The sequence below is a fragment of the Schistocerca americana genome, chromosome 2, assembly GCF_021461395.2.
Source record: "Schistocerca americana isolate TAMUIC-IGC-003095 chromosome 2, iqSchAmer2.1, whole genome shotgun sequence".
Classification (NCBI taxonomy): domain Eukaryota; kingdom Metazoa; phylum Arthropoda; class Insecta; order Orthoptera; family Acrididae; genus Schistocerca; species Schistocerca americana.
Window position 1 is genome coordinate 760,113,088 of NC_060120.1, and position 22,875 is coordinate 760,135,962.

At 38.2% G+C, this 22,875-nt stretch overlaps 1 protein-coding gene across 3 annotated transcripts in view; it reads left to right on the top strand.

Annotated features, from left to right (window-relative positions):
- The window catches only part of LOC124595045 (ATP-binding cassette sub-family A member 7-like), a 610,990-nt gene that overhangs the window by 127,843 nt on the left and 460,272 nt on the right, over positions 1–22,875 (top strand). For all 3 annotated transcript variants that reach the window (XR_006978174.1, XR_006978175.1, XM_047133608.1), the window contains exons 12-13: positions 12,628–12,749; positions 12,833–12,905. Coding sequence is in view for 1 of the 3 variants with exons in the window: in XM_047133608.1 (XP_046989564.1) it covers positions 12,628–12,749; positions 12,833–12,905 (195 nt within the window). In the remaining 2 variants the exon portion in view is untranslated. The remainder of the gene's footprint in view (positions 1–12,627; positions 12,750–12,832; positions 12,906–22,875) is intronic.

Here is a 22,875-nt window from a genome sequence, read left to right on the forward strand (position 1 = left end):
CGTCGTGGTATGGGAAAACTTAACCAAAGCGTAAGGTAATCAGAGCTCAAAGGCCGCAGGGAGTGAAAGCGTAGACCCAGATGAGGTTACAGTTTCAAAGAATTTAATTTTATTAAATGTTAAAAAAACACTTGTTCACTGGTACATATATATACATATATATATCACAAAACGCAATAAAATTTTTTAAACTCCAGGCCTGAAGGGCTGCTGAACATTCACAACTGTAATGTCAGAATGACAACCTTAAGATTCAAGCATAAGAGATAATCACGGTCCGAAGGACCCAACACTTTTGATTAGTTATTGACCAATACAATAAGTTACTGAAAAGAATGACTTTAATCATTTGGCCAGAAGGGCCAATCGAATATAACCACAAATGCTGTTTTGATAATGCTACAAGGATGCAAAACCAACAGTTAATTTACTTCGTCCAAAGGAACAATGAAGACCAAAAGGCAAATTCATATGTCAAAGTTTTTTTTTAAAACAAGCTAACATGATAGAATTAATAACCGAAAAGGGGCAGTGACGTCGCCACTCGCCCTGAAGGGTCTGATTATCAGTAGTAATAAATATTTGAGAATGGTTAAAGTTAGTGAGTTAACACTTAAAACCAGCCCATGCTCCTCACCACTAGGAAAAATTTACAATCAGCTTTGCTAGGACTGCCTGCTTTAACAGTGTGGCACAGACCAGCAGAACAACTAGAAGCTTCACCAACGTGGCAAATCGTCCACAAAAGGCATAACAGCAACTCTCTATAACACATAAAATAAAAATTACTAAACATTGAAACACATGGTTCAAAATATAATGCCTGTCTAGGCAGGAACTGTTAATGACGCCCTCTGGCCTTCGTAAATCTTTGACTTAGTATATGTGACGGCCATTACTAAATAATAATAATAATAATAATAATAATAATAATAATAATAATAATAATAATAATACTCAACAAATTGCAAAATACAAGATCGTTATTGCACTTGGGTCAGAATAAAATTTCAACCACAGATAATATTTTAGGTTCAGTTATTAAGGCACAGAGAGTTAACACTCTCTTCTAGTGATAGTTACACTTGACAATGTAACAGCAGATCATTGAATCGGGATTTCGGGCATGCCTGAGCCTACTAAAATTGAGAAACACCATAGCACACACCCTTAGAGCATAAAACACCCGACGACACGGGCAGAAATTGAGTGAGACACATCAAGTCAAGAAATTCTCACTGTTAGTCCAGAAGGCAGACAAGCATTCAGCGACAGGTTGCAACCAGCACCAACTCGAGTTATGTCAATCGCCCCAGTTCCGCCATAGCAACGCGGACATGCCGCATCAACAGTTGCCACGCCGAGCTTCCTTATCACACAGCCCGTCCAGAACTACTGCCGCCGTCCCAAGTACACACACTCGTAGCAATCACGTGCATTCACAGGAAGTTATACCACCTTTTCTGCAACATTGCGCTGCCACACAACCGGAAACTAAACTCCGCTTCTCACTCCGGCAGCAGCACGCAATACTCTCGTCGTCAGCGGGTCTCTCCCCAGAACACAGCACCCTCTGAAATTTAAAAGCAAACGGACCAATCGCTGCAGAGCAAAGCCCAGGCTCCGGAAGACGACATACCACACCTATGCAAAGATGAAGATGATACAGTTCAGATTCCTCTAGATGGCCCATGAATTGGTAAGCATAGGATGGTTCCATGCGGGTTCCCGTTGCCATACTGTACAAATATAATAGCCACAAACAAAAATTCTAAAACAACAAACCACGTAAAAATTCTTTAACCCTGTAACATAAAAGTTACAGGTCCTAAATTGCATTTGGGGGTAAGGGGTGGTAAATAAGTGTACTAGCTCCCAGAGTATGAAAAATGAAAATTTAACACTTACTGAACTATGGGTAAATAATCATCTCATGAAATAAGGAGCCAAATGCATAAAATTATACCCAGGAAGGAATGGACCAAGTGCACGTATAATGTAAAAATACAGAACAATGCCAAAAATGTTGGCAATTTGTACCTAAAACAAGAATGACATTAGGTTGTATACAAGATTATTAGCAATAGCCTTAAAAGAGACACAGGCAAAAGCCTCCCTTGTGAAGGTTTACAGTAATGTGGTAACATGCCACAAGCCAGTAATGGTAATAAAGAACAACTCTCATATGCTAAGATCAAATGTGACTTTTTAAAAGTGCTGGCTCTGTCAATACCATAAAATATCATCTGGAGAAGAAAAACAACACTGTTAAAATATGCAAACCATGGCTTTATACAACAGGAGGAAGCAAATTGTCTGCATGCCAAAAGAGCCAAGACACAAACATTAATTGACTTACCATATGGAGATATACTTCGATTATAGATTTAAGTGTCAGGAAGTTATTTCTGAAAGTATTTGTATGGAGAGTAGCCATGTGTGGAAGTGAAATATGGACGATAAATAGTTTGGACAAGAAGAGAATAGAAGCTTTTGAAGTGTGATGCTACAGAAGAATGCTGAAGATTAGATGGGTAGATCACATAACTAATGAGGAAATATTGAATAGGATTGGGGAAAAGAGAAGTTTGTGGCACATTTTGACTAGAAAAAGAGATCGGTTGGTAGGACATGTTCTGAGGCATCAAGGGATCACCAATTTAGTATTGGAGGGCTGCGTGGAGGGTAAAAATCATAGAGGGAGACCAAGAGATGAATACACTAAGCAGATTCAGAAGGATGTAGGTTGCGCTAGGTACTGGGGGATGAAGAGGCTTGTACAGGATAGAGTAGCATGGAGAGCTGTATCAAACCAGTCTCAGGACTGAAGACCACAACAACAAACAACAATGGAGACAACTCAAAAAATGGGGCCTGTTTACATCTGCCATATAAGCGCAACCTTACGTGCTAGTACTGGTCTGACTAGATGAAAACTAAGGTCTGTGGTGTTGAAGTACCGGGAAGCTCGCCAGGTCGCGACGCTACAATTTCTAACAATGGAAGACCCTGTGTAAATAGTCGGGAAGAGTGCCCAATGTCTGAAGTAGTTTAAATTCATAATCCATTTGAGGATGCATATCATAGCATCATAAAATGTATGATTTTTTGACAATAGCTGTTCATTTGAAATCCTCGGATATTTGAAGTGAACATGTTTTGATTTACGCACTTTATTTTCTATGTGCAGGATCATAAGGTTTTTCATACTAAGGGTCTGATGGCCTGAAACTTTTAGATGTTCAGTGAAGAAGGAAATTTTTTTAATTTGCCCTTTTTTCATTAGCAAGTTTCACTGAATCTAACAGTAAATTACCTCCCCGTCTGTCTGAATATTCAGTCAGACATTCTGGGCACCTAATTTTATAAACCCCTGATTTCAAAAATATATGATTATTGTGTTACTCATGGGGGAGAGCAAACTGAATCAAGCTACCCTAAGAAAGCAATCTGGAAGTTATTCTGTTTAAATAACTTTGATAAAGTATAAGAAAAAGGGCCTAAAAATGGAATCGCTATTTGTGAAACCTCACATAACTTAGATGTGGAGAGAGTAGGAGTGGCCCGGTTTTGCAAGGCATTTTTGCATGTGGAATGTAACCGGTGCACCAATGATGGGCTGTATGCATTTTTCTGTGCTACATAACAAAGATTGTTCAATTCTTGCCTAATAGCATTGTCAGAAAGGGGGAGCTCACAAATTCTTACAACAGCAGCTTGTAGCACCTCGGATGATTGGAGGTAATTCTTACAACAGCAGCTTGTAGCACCTCGGATGATTGAAGGTGGAATGTATAGCAGACACACACACTAGTGGAAGGTTTCCTAAAGATATTGAAGGAAATCTTATTTTCCATGAGTTGCAAAGTTTAAGATCTCCACGGAGTTCTGGACTTCATGCATAAAAGTCAGTTTTGGATATAGGCTGTTAAACTCTTGAGTGAGGAGGTTTATATCACCTTCATTACCCTTGAGGATAATTACAATACCATCAACATATCTCTTTTATATAGGATAATCTGCTTGCTAATAGGGGACCTCCATTTGAAAATCTCAGATTTTATGTGATTCACAGAAATATCAGCCAGGAAGCTGGAATGGCAACTCCCCATTGCCAAATTGTGTTGTTAAATGAAAAGTAATTGTGGTTGATGAGCACGTCTAAGATAGTAATAATCTCATTAATTTCTTCCTTTAGGAGCGATCCGTCCTCAGACAAGAATCTTCGAATAGTACATATAGTTTCCCTTAGGGGGCATTTGTGTACAGGTTTTTAATATCAAGGGAAATGAGATGGCAACCTTCTTGAAAATCTCTATCATGCAAATAAACAACCAACTCCTTACGATTCCATGTCATGTAATCTACTTGAAAAGTTACATTATCCCTTAAAATCTGAAGTAGTAGTCTAGATACATAATAAGTGGGGCTGCTGATACCATTGACAGTTAATCTTGCTAAGTTAGCTTCTTTATGAGTTTTTATCTGTACTTGTAACATAGGGGTCTAGGGTTCATTACTTTCAAACCATACAACTGCTGTGGAGGAATAATATGCAGACAACTATCAAGGTGATTTCTTAAAAGCTTGTCCAATGCAACAGTGAGATCTGAGTCAATTCGATGAATCCCATTTTCAGCCAAAAAATTTTCAACCTTGCATACATAATCATGTTTGTAAATCACAATGCCTGTATTGGTCTTGTCAGACTTTACTACAGTCACCTCTTCTTCATCTAATTTTTGTTTTGTTGTCTTCAGGATTCGTCATGAAAGAAATGCTTGGTGGCTGCTCTCTGAATAATTTTAGTGGCTTGAACTGTCTTTTTCGATCACAGCACTGTCTAAGGCCATTTTTACGTGTGTGACAATGGAAGTAATTACCCTGTTATTTAACTGTAGTGTTAATTGGCATTTTAGGCCTTTATTCAAGAGTGCTATTTGCTGTTAGCTGAATGAAATATTAATGAGATTAATTATTGGGTCAGCGAATGGAAAGCTGTGCTTCTCTGCACTACATGACTTATTGTTAATGTGCTTGAGCTTAACTAACTTCCTATTTTGGCCGTCACTAATGAGTTGAGCTTCCTCCCATACACATAAAATAGCAAGAAATATTATATTGTCAAAACAATGCACATCAAATGTATTAACAGCCTTAAAGTAAGCACTGTATGTTAGGGCATTAAGCCTATCTTTAACAATATGCTACCTCCTAATTTCATTCAAAATTATAACCTTGGCACATTTGAACATACCAGGAGATACTTTATCAAAATGCTTAATTTTGAGGTACCTGTGCACGTATACAAGAATAACCTTATCATTTAAACAATTCTTATTGAAGGTAATATTCAAGCAAGCCTTCACTATTTTGTAATTTAGTTTGTAATATTCCAAATCCCCCTTTTTTTTGCCTGACTAGGCAATTTGTAACGAAAGTCCTTCCACTCCATTCACAAAATCTGTGGCACTGATACAGAAACAGTGGTAATGTGATAGAGAGAATTCAGTTGTGGTTGCAATAAAGATGGATTTATTAGTTCTTCATTTGTGACGTGTTTCACCTGTGCTGAAAGACATCTTCAGACAATCTAGAAAAATTAGAAAATCCAGTACAAATATGATGGTCATATACAAAAATTATAAAACACCAAACCACGTAAATTCATAAACTCATTTGAAGATGCACATCATAGCATCAAAAAACATCTGATTTTTCAACAATAACTGTTCATTTAAAATCTTTGAAGATTTGAAGGGAATATGTTTTGAAATTCCAAATTCCTCAAGCAAATTTAATTTTTGCCCTTTATTTTCTATGTGCAGGATTGTAAGATTTTTGAAACTAGGGGACTGATGGCCTAAAACTTTCAGATGTTCAGTGAAGAACGAATATTTTTTAATTTGCCCTTATCTCATAAGGAAGTGTTCACTGAGTCTAACAGTAAATGACCTCTCGACTGTCCGATGTGTTTCGAAACATAGTTGCTCAAAATTTCTGAGGCTTTTAAAGGAACAGTCCCTGTTGAAAAATCAGGCATTTCTCTATGCTATGTTGCACATCTTCAAATGAGTTTATGAATTTATGTTAGTTCAGACACTGGGTGTTCTTGCTAATTATTTACACAGAGCCTTCCATTATTAGAAGCCATAGTGTCACCACCTGGTGAGCTTCTGACTATTACGACACCATAGACCTTAGTTTTCATCTAGTCAGACCAGTACTAGTATTTAAGGTTGTGCATACATGACAGTTATTGACAGAACCTGCATTTTTAAAAAGTCACATTTGATCTTACCGTATGAGAGTTCTTCTTTATTACCATTACTGGCTTGCGATGTGTTACCACAGTACTGTAAACCTTCACAAGGGAAGCTTTTACCTGTTTCTCTTTTATGGTTATTGCTAATAATCTTGATTTGACCTTATGTCATTCTTGTTTTAAGTAGAAATTGCCACCATTTTTTTCATTGTTCCATATTTTTGCATTATACATGCACTTGGTCCATTCTTTCCTGGGTGTACTTTTATATGTTTGACTCCTCATTTCATGAGATGATTGTTTACCCATAGTTTAGTAAGTGTTAAATTTTTGTATTTCATGATCTGGGAGCTAGTACACTCTTTAGTTACCCCCACTCCACCCAAATGTAATTTAGGACCTGTAACTTTTATGATGTAGGATTAAAGGATGTTTTCATGATTTAGAATTTTTGTGTAAGGGCATTATATTTGTACTGGGTTTTATAATTTTTGTACATTGTCTGAAGACGCCTTTATCAGAGGCAAACACATCGCAAATCAACTAATAAAGCTGAAAGAAGTGACAATGTTTCATTTAAACATATGAATCATGCACATAAATGACTCTGTATACTGTATTTGAAGTAGCATGAGGTCTGTTCAGATGCCAATCTCTGTCATGCTTATGAGAGGCTGTTCTTGACTTAACTTGTCTCTAAAGAATCTGTAATCATCACTGGTCAATAGAAAAAATATAAAATAAAGTCTTTTACTGAGCTTCTTTTGCATGGACTTAGTATGTGGTTGTGAGAATCACCTGTCTCCAAGAACTTGCATCAGTTTTCCCTTTCTTCTGTCCATCTGACTCATTTACTTCCATGCACTTCAGTGAAAATAAAGACTGTTCATTTTTATTTATTCAGTCAAAAAGTAAGCGAGAACTACAACCTAATGTTAATGGTTGAGATAATTTCACGCTTTTTGAATCCAGTGTTCAGTAGTCAAAACAGCAAAGTCAAATCACAGAGTTTGCTCAGATTAGTGTAAACCAAGGTGTTCAGTGTCCTGCCATGCTGCACATTCATAAAATTCGTTGTCACACCCCACTTCTTCAAATTAATTTTACACATTGTCACTCCTCTTCTGAATCCATTGAGTGTCTTGGCAAGTCCCACAAGGGAGATGGTAACTTCTCTTTTGCTGCCCATAGTCCTCTGAGGGTTTGTTCTCCATAGCTCAGTGTGGTGGTCTGCTGCTGAAGTAGAAATTTGTACCGTTGTATTAGGAAGCTTTTCTTGTATTTCAGTCATGATGGATGAGTGTGAGTTCCAAACAGTGGGTGCCTTGAAACTGTTTCTTGCTTCTTTTGTTCAATTTCTGCTGCTGTCTTTCTTATTACATCTGGAGGTGCTACTCCAATGAATGGAAAGACCTTTTTGACTGGATTTTGTCTTAGGCACCCTGTGACTATGTGGCCAGTCTCATGAAGAGTCTCTGCAACGTGATTAGCATATGCAAAATTCCTCCAGACTGAAGTGGCATTTGTTAGTTGTGGATGAGATTGTTTTAGTGCATGCCTTCTGTTAGGTGTCTGTACAGTGTTGTTTGTAAGTTAAGAAATGATCCAACTTTAACCCCTAGTACTTGTTGTGAACAAAGCGATTTAAATTTTATCCTTTGCGGGTGATGTTCACCTTTCTTCTTGCCTTATTATTGCATAAGTGAAATGCGCAAAAACTTAGTTTTATCTGGGTTGGGTTTCAAGTACTTATTATCATAGCAGACAGCAGGTTCTTCGAAGGCAATTGTTAGGTTTGATTCTACTTCTTCAAGTGTTGCTTCTTGACCAATGCCAGATGTGTCATCTGTGTAAATAATGGACTGGTTTTGAGAGTTGAGTGGCTGATCATGGATCCTTTTGTCAGAATATGGTGTTCTCAGTACACCCAAACTTGACTTCGAGGTTTATGCCTTTATGGACACCTGTAAAGCAGTCATTCTCACTACACACTTGATCCTGAGAAGAAAAATGAAGTAAGATTTCCACCAAGTTTTGAAACATGCAAGTTGTTTGATTCATTTTCATGCACATGGATAATAAGCTAACATCGTCTTATACTATGTGTCACTATCAACCCTATAAATGTTCACTTTGTTGATGTTTATTTTATTATGTTGTCTATTAACATTATTTTCAAGTTAATGGACTACATATCTATCTTTAGATATATCTAGTCTGTATTCTTTACAAGGTGAATAAGGAATCCATTGCATTATACAAATTGCTTATACAAAGAGCTGCATTACAAAGCTTGTACATAGTGTTGTTCCACTCAACTTTCTCAGAGGTTTTTTTGTTGGGAGCAAATTCTCTTTTGTCTGTATACACTCAAAGCGAGAGTCCCAGAGCTTTTTCCCTTCTATTGTCTTTCCTCTAGTTAAATTAATTTTCCTTTTTCATGCGTCTAGCATTTTTGCTGTATACAGTAGTGGTCTAGCAAACAACATGCAAAACACTTGAGTGTGATCACTTTTAATGCTGTGCCTGGACAGGTACTGTGAGAACTATTACGACTAGCATAACAGAATTTTGTTGTAAGTAGTTGTATACGACCAAAAGTCCAACATCAGATAAAATGAGTCAAACATTGTATTAGTATGCACGCTCCATATGAAAAACAACACAGAGAGAATAAAACTGCTTCATTGCATTGCAAGATTATTCAGTAAAGTAGTAAAAAGGAGTCAGTTTAATTAAGTATTTTTTTTAGCTGACAGTTACAAGTATCAATTTTGATGATGAACCAATTTGTTTTCTGACTCTTTAATGAGCAGAACTCACTGTATACAGTAAACAATCCCGTTTAATCATGTATACTACAATAGGCATTTCTTTTCTTTCAAATTAAGTCATATGATTCTTCTTCAGATGAAAGAAGAGCTGGAAATTAACATATCTAAAATGCTATAATAATATCGTGTGACTAGGGCCTTCCGTCAGGTAGACCGTTCGCTGGGTGCAAGTCTTTAGATATGATGCCACTTCAGTGACTTGCGCGTCGATGGGGATGAAATTCACACTTCATCCTACAATTGTCTCCTTTTTCTGTTTTTGTCTTGTGATAGATAGAATGTTTCTTGTATGCATGACAGTGCAGGTGTCCCCTAAATAAAAAAGATGTATCAAGCAATTTGTGATTGTAACACTATAATTTGTATAGTGTTCACTAATTTTCATCTGCGGTTACAATATGTTTCAAACAACTGGATGTCTGGCATGAACATAACTTTTTCATAGATTCTATAAATATCCTCTGATGATTAGTGTTTATGCAGATTTACACAGGGTGTCCCACATAAAACTGGTACGCCTCATGTCTGAGATAGATTCAAGTAACAATGAACTAACTAAAAATAATACATAGTAGTAACATTAAGAAACATTTAATTACCTGTTAATTAAGATGCTGGCCATGGGCATCCAGGAATCACTGACTTTGTGTGATGACGTTACCAGCAACACACTATAATTCTGCAGGTGTGGTGTTGCTAATTTCTCTAGTAATGTTCCATTTAAAATCATCTGTTGTATGAGGATTGTTGACATACACTTTGCTTTTTAGTGTGTCCCATGAATAAAAGTTACACTATGGGAAGTCCAGGGACCTTGGGGGCCAGAGGCCTCTACTGACAAGTCTGTCTTCAGGAAACATGTTGGTGATGTGGTCTGTACTTTGGTTGGATGTGTGAGCTGTTGCTTCATCTTGTAGGAATACTGCATACAGCTTTTCTGCATCTCTTAATTGTTCATAGACAGTGTCAAAGATCTTTAGATATTTGGCACTGTTTAAGGTGTAACTGAAAAATATGGGGCCAATAATGTGCATGCCGGACATGCATACCGAACACCTCTGTGAGTGGAGAGGCTCTTCATGCAGAATATGTGGATTGTCCTGTGACCAGTATCTCGTATTGTGGGAGTTTACATTACGTGACAAATGAAACCAGGCCTCATCTGACATGAAGTAAAGCAAGGGATCCAAGTAACTGTTAGCAATTGATGTTAACAGCCAGTTATGATAATGAACTCTTGTTTTTTCCCCGATTCTCAAATTTCAACTCTTGCACCACACTAACACAACAGTATTTTAATTTTATATTTTTTAGTACAAGATACACCAACCTGCTGTGATAACCTCCTTACTGACATGCAGCAACTTCTTGAAATTTCTATGCGAATTCTGTGGCCGATTTCTGCTACAACTCAACAACATGAGCTTCTCACAACGACTGATGCACGAACACACAGCTGCACTCAACTTTTCAATAAAATGAATTGTAGTCAACTTTCTAGCCTGTTTTGCCACTTCACAAGCGATTTGACTAGAGATGATCATCCGATACGTGAGGCATACTGGTTCTATGTGGAACACCCTGTATATTTATTTTACTAATTGCAAACTCATTCTAGTTATGAATCTGTGAAATTAGGAGCATTGGCCGTTACTCATTACAGTATGTAAACATTTTTAAAAACAGTCACGTCCAAAAATTTTGACCTGAAATGGAAATAAAAGTATTGTACACATTTGGGACCAGAAGAGTCTGTGATATGCAAAGTTGAGACAGTGAAGAATTTTCATAGAAAATGGAAACATTGAGGCAAGTGCCATATTGATGTCAAAAGGTGCAATATCTGCTAGTGAATCAGTTCATATGGGCTGAATGATTGGATCTGGGAATCAAGTTTCTGTGAAGTTTCAGCTTGTTATGGGCATGTTGTTATAGCAGTGTTATTTATTTAGGAATTTTGGATAGAAGGAATTCAGATGCAGCAATAAGTGGGTAATGGCCATGAAATGTAACCAGAGCATGTATTGAGCTTCAATATGTCTACTTCGCCATGACAGATCATACAGATTTGTACACATTTTGCCTTGATATTGGAATGCTGAAAATACTGTGAATCAGTCTACATCAACTGCTGTCAATTAATACTGGTGGCATGCATGCCACAAATACTCAAGACTGCAATGTACACATGAATGACATCACTGTTGTGCTGAATGTCATAAAATATAGTGTTTTTAGCTGAATTGTGCTTCAACTTGTTCTACAGTGATGGCTGCATGTGTATTGAATGCTATCTTGGCAGTTGCAGTTTTGTAGGCTGTGTAGTAGAGTGGCAAAGGAAACAAATATCAGGTATGATTGTTTGGGGCAACATTCAGTGTGATCTTGACTCCTACATATTGGAGGCAATCTGAACAGTAGCCACTACATCATGGATGCTTAGGAATGTGAGTTTCTACCTCTCCTTCAGGGGACTCCACATATCATGTTTTGGCTGGACACTGTGTGCCCACATGATGGGAGAAATGTGCAAGCTTTCTTCAAAGATTCGCAAGCTGTGACATTGTCGTGAAAAACACAGTGACCCGTATATGTAATAAGTTTCCTTTAATTTATGCCTATGGTCACAGTCTTTTTTGTTTAACAGATTACCGGTTTTGGTCTTTAATGACCATCATCAGATCTGTTTCATAAAAACAAAATCCTAATGTACTGCAGCCATAGTGGCATCGTCAAATGTTAAATGCGGAATCAGCACCAGCGTGCATGTGATGTGATTTATGTGTATTTGACGATGCTGGTGCTGATTCCACATTTAACATTTGATGATGCCACTATGGCTGCAGTGCATTAGGACTTTGTTTTTATGAAACAGATCTGATGATGGTCATTAAAGACCAAAACCAGTAATCTGTTAAACAAAAAAGATTGTGACCATAGACGTAAATTAAAGGAAACTTATTACTTCTTCAAAGAATCATGAGTTCTGTGACCTATATGATTACACTACACATAGACCTTTGAACATATCTGGGATACTTTGTTGGCCATATACAGATTGAAATATGGTATTTCAGTTACCTAATCTGTTATGTAATGTTCATTTAAGTCATATGTATCCTTCTTGGTGTTGCATTTTCAGAAATATTAGAGAAGTGAAACATTTGATCATAATCTGGAGCTACAGTTCAGTAGAGCCACATCAAAAAGTTGTTCATAGGTAGTACACTTATGCAATGAATCTGCAATGGTTTACTGCAAAAAGAAATAGAAAAGTCAAATTTGTTAATGACATTTCTATCATGAACTCAAGCAATTAAGTACTATTGCATAATAAATAATGTTCCAGCCATTCACATGTTCACAGCAAGACATAAAGGAAACGCCCTTAGAAATAGGTAACTTTGTAACTGACTTTCAGTTCTTCTCAGTGTTACCCAAGAAAAGAAGTGGCTTCAGCAGTTACTATTTAGTTTTGTTGTCTTGCAGTTATTATAACAGGAATGATTTTTTATTCAAACTTTTCAGACTTTCATTAATTCAAAATCTGGCCAGTTGTTGATAAAGAACCTTTTAAAGATGACTGGTTTACCTAACAGATCAATGACTTATGAACAAGATATGCAGCTTATTAACAGTCTCACAGACAGGTATGAAATTAATTATATTTTATTGCACTAGTCTTATTTATTTGTTTGTCAGCCAGTTATCATATTTTCTCTTCTAATTACAGGCTTTTTAATGTAACTGACGCAGATTTTGAGACTATAGAAAGTATACAAACCAATTTCAGTCTTTTCTTAGAGGTAAGGGATCAGTAATGTAATAATAGTCACTAGATCTTATAGTAAATTTCTGCATAAAGTGAACATTAATATTTCTTTGTGTAAAAACAGTTGAGAAAGAATTCTTTTTCCAGCAGTTATCTTTTGCTTCATCATTAATTTGTAAAATAACTCCAATGATAGTATAAAAATCTTAATTGGACTGACTTTTGACTAATTTTTAGATAGTATTCATTGTAAATAATGTGAAATGAAGTGATCCCAAAGTTGTTGGTTGTGTGTATTTGGACTTAAATGTATTCACTATAATGATTTATATGCAAGGGATAGTCAGAAAATTTTAACTAGCACCTTGAAAAATTAAGTTCAGTACATAAATTTTTGTTGTTTGAAAGTAAGTATCGTCAATCTTGGTACACAGTACTGTAGCACACCACTGGAGGAGCCAGAACATAAAGGCACAGCCAATCTCTAATTTACCAATGGGCTCTGCCATTTTGTTTTGGATCCCATAGCAGTGGGCATGCGCAATATGGATTTCAGTGTGTACGAAGACTAAAGACATACGCCTGCAAACAAACAAAATACTAACTACATATAAAAAATCTACTTGTGGCAGTGACAGGAGAACACACATATAAAGATATTTAAATCTGCAATCTTCTGGAACCAGTGGCTTCTCCTTCTGGCAGTAGAGAAGGAACAGGTGTGACGTAAAACAACTGAGGAGTTTAGGAAATGGGGAGAGTTTGGAAAAGTCACCGACAATCCCGGGTCAGGGGAGACTTAGCTTATGGGGTAAAAAACCATAAGAAGTGAAATGCAATTAACATGGTTCATAAGCATCCGACTGAAAATCTCCACAGTCAATCTTTCAATTACTACAAACACTTAACAGTACCTCCAAAGTTCACTTGTGGACTCTACCCGAGTGTCAAATTACTCGTTATAACTGTAGATAACAGAGTTTAACAAGCTGGGGGCCAGTTTAGGTTTTTTAATAAGACCAGCGATGATCTGGCCCCTCACTTGGATCCACCTTCGATCCAAAATAATCATTTACTTTAAAGCAGCTTAATAGATGGCAATGCCGATATCAACACTCTTTCCCAAGCAGCACTCTAACTGGAGACTGTAGTACTGAAGTAAAGCTTACACCACTCACAAGTGTGATATACGTGCCACCAACATGCACGTTTTTAGAATTCTTATTGTTCACCTCATACACTAAACTTGCCGTAATTCTTTGTCGGAATCCAAGGGCAGAACCAAGAAATCGCTTCTCAGCCCTCGACTGACCACACGATGACGGGCAACACCACCCCTCCACACTAGGTTCTTCGATCCCACAGCATTCTCTCCCCAACCGACTGCTTCCGCGGGGCCCACCGACCAAGCGGCCATGCCCTCTGACACCGGTGTTGCTCCTCACCCACTATCGAGAGCTAACTCACTGCAACCCCCTTCTTCCTTGTTCTGTCACCTCGTGGCACGCGGGAAGCCAGCTCACCAAAAATGTGGTGACCAGAGGCTCCAGTCCAATCTCGATATTGACTATTGACATTGTGGCGATTACTGAGAAGTTGGGTGATTCCAAAACAAACAAAAAATTTAAATAGTTAGCCGTACTGGCTCAGACAGGAATAGGATATGCATGACAAAAATTAGGCCAAGCCATGTATTTCAAAGGAATATGAGCAGAAAAATTTGTAGGGCACACTGTACCCTCTGGAAACAAATCTGAAAACTCCTCCCACTGTGTTTCCAATTGAGAATACAAAACCTGATTGGACACAAGGTGAACTGCATCAGTGATAGAAAATCCAAATGCCTGGAATGCACCCATACCAGATACGTTCTCAACACCGGCATCAGCAACCACCAAAAATGTAACGGAATGAATCACTGATTTCTAAGAGGCAGATTGTGTAAATTGTCCCACTGGCACACTGTCCTGTTAGTTATAGTGGACCAGCTTCTGCATGACCTGTGTCAATGTGGTGAGCCTGAACTCTCATAGGTATGAGAATTCAGTAACATCACTGCAGCACCTGTGTTGACTTATAGCCGGGCTACTTGGTGCAAGACACTTAACTCAATAAACAACTTGGGAGAAGCCACAAGCATTAGAGTTACACAGTTTATGTCCATGTCCATCTCCTGAGCAATCTTCGGTGAACGACTGGCAAGCGAACTTCTGGCAAGTAGCCCAGTGCTAAGGGCACTCTGAATGTTTGTGCTGGACAAAACAGAAAGAATAAGATGGAAACAGAGAACACTGACACTGACACTGTGGTGTTTGTGGCTGCTTGGGCCAGTCTTGCTGTATTCGGCACTGAGCCTGCCTGTTTACTGCCACCACTGCCACTTCCTCATGCAAGCTGTCTATCGTCCTAATGGGAACATCTTGTGATACTATTGCCACATCAGCCCATGCTTCATTGATCACCTGCTGCCCAGGGAATTTCAAAAGATTGTGCTATTTGCAAAACTTCTGCCAAGAGGGGTTTTCACAGAGTGAAGCCTTCTGGTGCCCTTCTTTGTCCAAAGCTAAACAGATAACTGTGCTGCACACCATAGAGTATTGACAATTAAGGCTAAGGCCATGAAGTTCCACTGCCCAGGCTCTGTATGACTGCTATGGTTTCTTGTGGCATTGGTATAATTCAACTCACACTGTTATGACATGTGTTCATTTGCAGTGATAGTTGGACAATAAACTGCACATGTGTATCAAAAGTAATAGTTGCTGGTTCTTGTAAAAGGGCAAGTTGACACAGTAATTGATGCACCTTAGGCTTTGCATAAGTTCGAGTCCTTCACACTGAAAGCCAAAAAATGCTGTCTGACTCTTTTTTTGTGAGCTTCCCAGTCCTTGGCTGAATCATCATATGGCAGAAAAGTGGGTAGACAGACTGGTCAAATGGTATCCTGTCTGTTAATGGAAGCCAACAAAGTGGTCAGTGCCAGAGCAAACTGTTCAATCAGGGTTGGGAGCATAGCATCCACAGTGACTAAACCCGTTGAGACCACACTCAAAGACTGCACATGCGGAAACCATTCCAATCTCGTTGCCAATCATGTAGGAACCAAGTAATACACGAGACCAATCCAATTAAAACAAATATATGACTTTACTGTAAATCTCTGAACAATAATGGAAATAAGTCTCTCATGACTCTTCATGTAACAATGTAAAAGAATCATACAGGGGTGCAACATAAGTGATACACACAACTGATGTGAGCATTACAAACAAGAATGTAGTGATGTTAAGTCAGTGCTGTTCCACATGTATATAAGCCTGAGTTACTGGTAGATGGTGCAGCAGAGACTGTGGCATGTACACACTTCCTACGGGTGGCCTCTATTGGCCAGCCCATGCTGATATAGTTGGCAGTTGATTTAAATACACACTCATTACAACGCTGTGCTTGGTGCACTTACACTCACATGCACGGATAGCGGGATGCAGCCAGTGTCACTTGCATAATTTAGGGAATCTCTGACATCTATTCTGTGGAGATTACTGGGGAAGTTTCCTTGATAGAAGCACATTATTATGATGAACACTAAGTACCAACTACTACATGTGCAATGCAAAAACCACAATTTTTTGGGAGCAGGAGGTCACAGTTTATGGTACTGTCAATTACCCTGCTGTTTAGTTTCTCTTCACTCTTCTTTCCATGTGTTAGATGCCATCAGTTTCATTTCAGGGTTGCAGTTAGAAACATTGAAATTGGACATAAGTAGCAATTGTGTGTGCAATCCTGTGGGAGGAGGGCCACATAATCAGTTTGTTGAATACTTTGGTGTCCAGCTATTCATAAAATGTTACTAAAGTTCCATACCTTTGTAACTCAAGCATTATGTTCATATGATGATGATGATGTTGTTTGCCTGTCTGTATTCCTGAGTTGTTGAGAGCTAGTTGTTGTTGTTGTGGTGGTCTTCAGTCCAAAGATTGATTTGAGGCAGTTTTCCACACTAGTCTGTCCTGTGCAAGTCTGTCATGATCACTCTCTACAATTTTTACCCGCACTCACCCCTCCCCCATTCCCCCCTCCCCCCCCCCCCCCCTCTCTCTCTCTCTCTCTCTCTCTCTCTCTCTCTCTTTTTCTTCTTCTGTGACATCACTACTGTTGTTGTTGTTGTTGTTCTGAGCACCATTCTTCCATGCCCATAACACACCTTCAAGCCGTGACATCTAAGAACATGCAGCCCACAGCAAGTGGGGACCCTGGACTCATTGTCCCATGTTGTAGATAAGCTGCACCCATGTACCCTGCATGTAATAATAAACCATTTCTCTAACAAAATGCTGCATGAAAACTTAACTGGTAATAAAATATAAGATGTGATTATCTTTCACTATTTAGAAGGATCAAGAGTGTAACTCTCACCACAGAGATAAAAGATGTTGTGAAAGTCATTTCTTTAAATACCTAATAACAACTTTTAATTCTTTTCATTCCATTTAACAGAGCAAATAAATGTTGGTGCTTTTTCCCTAAAAATTCTAAAATATTTTCAATCAAAAAGAAAAAATTCCATTAGAATAGAAAAGAAAAGAACAAAAGCATAGCTCTTCTTTTAGTTAACAACTTCTGTTGATTTCTGTTCCTCTCTCCAGTTTGATGACTGGCTCTACAGAGCACATATATATGGTTAACCTTACTGTAACCTCCATTAATTGTAGTATTTCTTTCATAAGTTTAATTTTATTTATATTTGGGACTTATTATTAATTATTTGTAAGAAATTCCACATTACTTTACAACTCGTGGTAATATGAATCATTTGTCTTCACGTATTTAAATAATCAATAGGTACCAATTAGACTTCGTAAACTAATTGTTCCAGCAGTCCTGCTGCAATGCACTAGAGTACACATGTATGAAAAAAATTAAGTAATCTTTGTTTTAGTTCTCCACCTCGAATTATCTGTTGCTGCTTTATGCTTAATGAGGTAATTACCAAATTGATGGTGTGATTTACCCTAGCTTGTACATAGCCATTTCTTTTCTTTAACAAACCTTGCTCCATCATATTTGAGGAGGTACTTGCTCTGACACCTGCTCTTTACGTTCTTGCATGTATGGTCACATCTCTTTCACTAATCTGAACAATCAAGGTAAGTCTTTCTGTACTTTACTAATTTTGAGAACTCTTCCCAAATGGGAAACAGAATTAACTTATGTTTCTTACCTCTGTAAGAACTGTGTAGACATAGTCTTCTGTAGGATGATACTTCTCAACCCTTTACATTCATTACAGTGCTAGTGTTCCCCTCAGAATCTATCTCCTTAACATGGTGCATGTCCTCCCTTTCCTGGTTCTACATAACTCAGAACCTGGTGGTCATCAATCAGCCAAATCTGCAAAGATTCCAGATTCTCCTGAGAGTCTGAATCTTTTTTTTCCCCTCATATCAATGTTATATAAACCTTTCTCCTGACCATCCTGAGATTTACAATAAACAAAGCTGTAGGAATGGGAGTGCCAAACATTTTATATGGTCCATTGTAACCTGTAAAGAACTTACTGGTTTCTTTCTTCAAGTTTGTCAGTAAATAAATAAATCTGTCATAAGGCTAATATGCCTCGGATAAGAAAATAAAATTACAAATGTGTAAAGTTATGAACTCTTTCCAGTTTTGCCACCGGTTATATTAGGAATATCACATTTGCAAGGATTACGTGTGCCCTCGGCATAAAATAACAAAACCACGATCTGGGTTTCGAGAATAGGTATGTTTTAAATCTTTACCTCCAATCAACGCCTTAAATGACATACTTCTTACTAGCCAGTGCATTACCTCTACGTAATGTAGAATGTCTGTGATTACACAGAATCTACTACTTGCTAACCTTCCTTTCACAGACAGTGATTCTCATAACAGCTTATGTAATATGCATACGTGGTTTGTACCTACCCGTGCATATCTATGAATGTTACAATAGTCGTACACTTTAGTACACTCACTAGGACACCTCATATTGCTATTCACTGACTGTGTGTTAAATACAGATCTAAAATAAATACAAGTATTTTCTGACTGGTGTAACATATCAGATAGGGTTTCGACTGATTTGTGTCCCCAGACTAGTAAGAGGGTAAAAGTAGGTTGGGCACTAATAATTATATTTGAATCCTTAGTCTGCTCTAATATGTTCAACATCAAATGTCTTCAGAGTTGGAATATGTTGTCATTGTAAAAATAACTGTTACTTGATTGACTGCATGTCAGTTCTTCAAAAACTGTGCTTCTTGCTAGCAGACTACTTCTCCTTTGCAGTGTCTTCAGTTCTAGAGGCGGAAAGAAAGCTGGAATCGTTCTCAGTTTTACCTAATGACCAACAATATTCCTTCTTTCAACACCAATGTATTTAAGCTTCTTTAACCAATGTGCAAATTGTCATCAGATATGTATATTAGAATTGTATCACAAATATTTGAGTACAAATATGTTCTACAATGAGAATACTTTTTGACAAGTAAGATGACGAAGAACATAAGACTGAATGAATGTTTTAAAACTTCTCTTGTTCTTCTTCTATGACATCACTATTGTTGTTTTTGTGAACGGCATTCTTCCATGGTCGTAATACACCTTCAAGCTGTGGCATCTTTAGAACAAGTGGCCCACAGCAGGGTGACGTGCTAAATTCATTGTCTCATGTTGCAGATGTGCTGTGCCCATGTACCTTGCATTACCTGCTCATCACAGTAAACCGTTTCTCTGATCATATGCTGCACGAAAACTTAACTACTAATAAAAACAGTTATTATATGTCACAATCATCTTTCATCATTTAGAAGAACCGAGAGTGTAAGTCATCATTTTTCCTAAAATGTTGTGTTACACCTCATATGGTACATTCTGATCACCTTGATACCCAATAACAAACTTGCTCATCTCTCTTTTACCAAGGTAAGGCTGTGCCAACAGCTACATGGCACATATATCAATGCCCTACCAGCCACATCAAAATTTTGTTTGGACGGCCTATTCTAATGGTTTTATGTGATGACCTAAAGAAAGAAGCCAGTGGATTTTAACTCCCATAAAATCTATTCTGTGGGCTACCCATTTCGGAGTCCTTCAGTAACAAAATGGCAGACTACATATTTATTTTGATTTGAAGTCATCTGAATGCTAACAGCCCCACTTTTGTTTCATGTCTTGAGGAACTGATGGCAAAACTGGCAGTTGGCCGTAACTTTTCCAAAACTGACTTTGCAGACATGGGTCTGAAACTTCTGGTGGATCTGAAATTGTATGCTATGATGGCCATTAACATGCCATTTGGACTCAGATCAATACAGACTCAGATGTCACAGGTGAATAAAAACCTTCAGAACCACTAGCAACATTGAAAGCTGTGGCTGTGAGATCTTATTTTCTGTACAACAGCCAGTATTACAATTAGACAAACAACATTAAAATGGGAAGCCCATTAACTGTTGTGAATCTCTTCACAGAGAATTTGAGGATATTTCTGTAGACATGATGCTGTTAAAGCAAATATCTTTCTTTCAATATGTTGATGCTAAGTTGATCACTTGGCCCGATGGTTGTGAGAAGCTTGACGAGTTCTTGGAACATCTCAACAACATTAACAGTAATAAATCGATCTTCAGGGCTCTGACGGTATTCTAGCAACTACTGAGCAAGTCTCAGAACACCCGAGGTCTAGAACATACGTGGTGAGTGTAGTGTCTTATATTGCATTGTACAACAAGGCAGAAGGAAGCATGAGAAGTTTTATCGTGTATTTATCATGTATACTACCCCAAGAAATCCATTTTAGCTTAGAATGCTTTAGAAAATGGTTACTAGTCAAATTTGATAAAGCATTTGTTGTGACTCACACTGCTGACTACTGTGACTGTGTAATTGAAGAAGCCATTGGCACAAAAATCACAGATAACACAAGTTTATAGAGAAGGTGGCCTGCAGCTCACTGTGGTATGGGATCGAGCAGTTGCATAGTTGAAGTGAGCATACTGAACCCTTGAGTCAATGTATGCCCATATATGGTGATACCATGAGCACCACTGATGTGTATAAGGGCTTACCAGCAGCCCACTGGCAGTCATATCACTTAATAATGGCCAAGGAGTGCTTGGCTAAAAGCTCATGTAATTTTAATTGCTTGACGCTGCTGAAAACTTGAGAACTTATTATTCAATGTTACCACTCTGAGACTCTGCATTCTTACATCATTTGATATGATTGATATTGGTGGACACCGAAGTGTCATGATTGTAAATGAACCACCTAATAGTTTCATATGAGCTGCATTAGTAACTGTAACATATGGAGTTCCATTAATTGCTAATATGTGAGATTTTCCAGTAAGAATAGTGTTGTGTCTCCTTTTTCATCAATCTGATCTTCTTAAATTATGAAATGAAATGGCTCTGAGCACTATGGGACTCAACTGCTGAGGTCATTAGTCCCCTAGAACTGAGAACTAGTTAAACCTAACTAACCTAAGGACAGCACACACATCCATGCCCGAGGCAGGATTCGAACCTGCGACCGTAGCGGTCTCGCGGTTCCAGACTGCAGCGCCAGAACCGCGCGGCCACTTCGGCCGGCTCTTAAATTATGTTTTATTCGAGAATCAAACATTATAGGAGTTAAGGTTGGACCATGTACCTGCAATTGCCAAATTGTATGAAGGGTGTGCATCACTCGAAACTGGCTTCCTCTGTTAGATCTCATTGATAGTGCATACCATTTGACAGCTGGAAATCTTATTCATTGACTTAGAATTATCTGTATAATTCTGAAGTATTACAGCTCTAACATAGTTACAAATGCTACCTGTCTGGACTTGGGGATTATTTGGACCCAGAGTGTTGTCCTTAATCAGCTCTAGACACAATTGTTATGGTACAGTTGGGTATCTTGTCTCCTGTCTGACTAGGAAATATGTTTTGGATAATCAGAGACAGTGGAAATTGCGATGCCTCATAAGTTATGTTAGAGACATCTTTGTCTCTGCCTTGCAATCTATTCCTAACAGTAGTTCACGGTGATTTCAAATATACACCTCTGCCATTGCATGCGGTACACATAAAAGCAAGCTGTGGTGGCTGTACTGCTGTAAACTGTTGTTGGTTTTGTATATCTGGCACGACAGATTGTATTTGGATACTGATCATGATGGTCATAGAGGGCAAGCAATGTTGACCACTCATACCTGCCTTAATGTGTGGAAAAATCTGCCATTAATAGACTTCATGTAATTCCTGTGCCATTCTCCTTTTGTGTTACTGTATGCATGATATGTCTATAGCAAAATGCTTGCCATTGCAGCTTTAACATTTAACACAAGGGTTGTTAGAAGACTGAACTGCATGAAAACTACCACATTTGGAATACCTGCTTTAACTCTTGCATTGTTTACTAATGTGTTCAGAGAGGAGGCACTTGAAACTCTGCTTCATAATGGGGATATATTCATTTCTGTGCAGCTGACATTACCTTAGTGCCACCAGTGCTGGTATCTCATTCCATGAATAATAACAGAGGTTGGTAAATCTGAAGCATCATATGAAAGCAAGTTATGTCTTAAGTTCAATAACAAGGGTTTAACTGTTATAAGCAACCCTCCTGGTAAATTTTTTGATGCTGGCAGCACGTTCCACAGTTTTAATTTCATCAACAGCCTTGCTTTTGATTGGAACCTTTCCAGGCACCATGTTAGGGGTGTCATGGAAATTACACAATATTCCAATGAGGCAGCTGTTCATCATCTTCAGGTGCTGCTGAGTGGAGCTACAGTGGCTCATTAATGTATATGTTGGTTCGCTAGAAAATTGCAGACATGAGGAGGTGGGGCAATACCATTTTCGTATGAGTTCTTGACGTCCAGAGCTTCCTGCCAAGAGAAATGAACCGTGGACTCCAAATGTAGTTGCAAGCAGTGCATCCCAGCATATACATGTGTCAGTGTTGGTGCCTGGCATAGC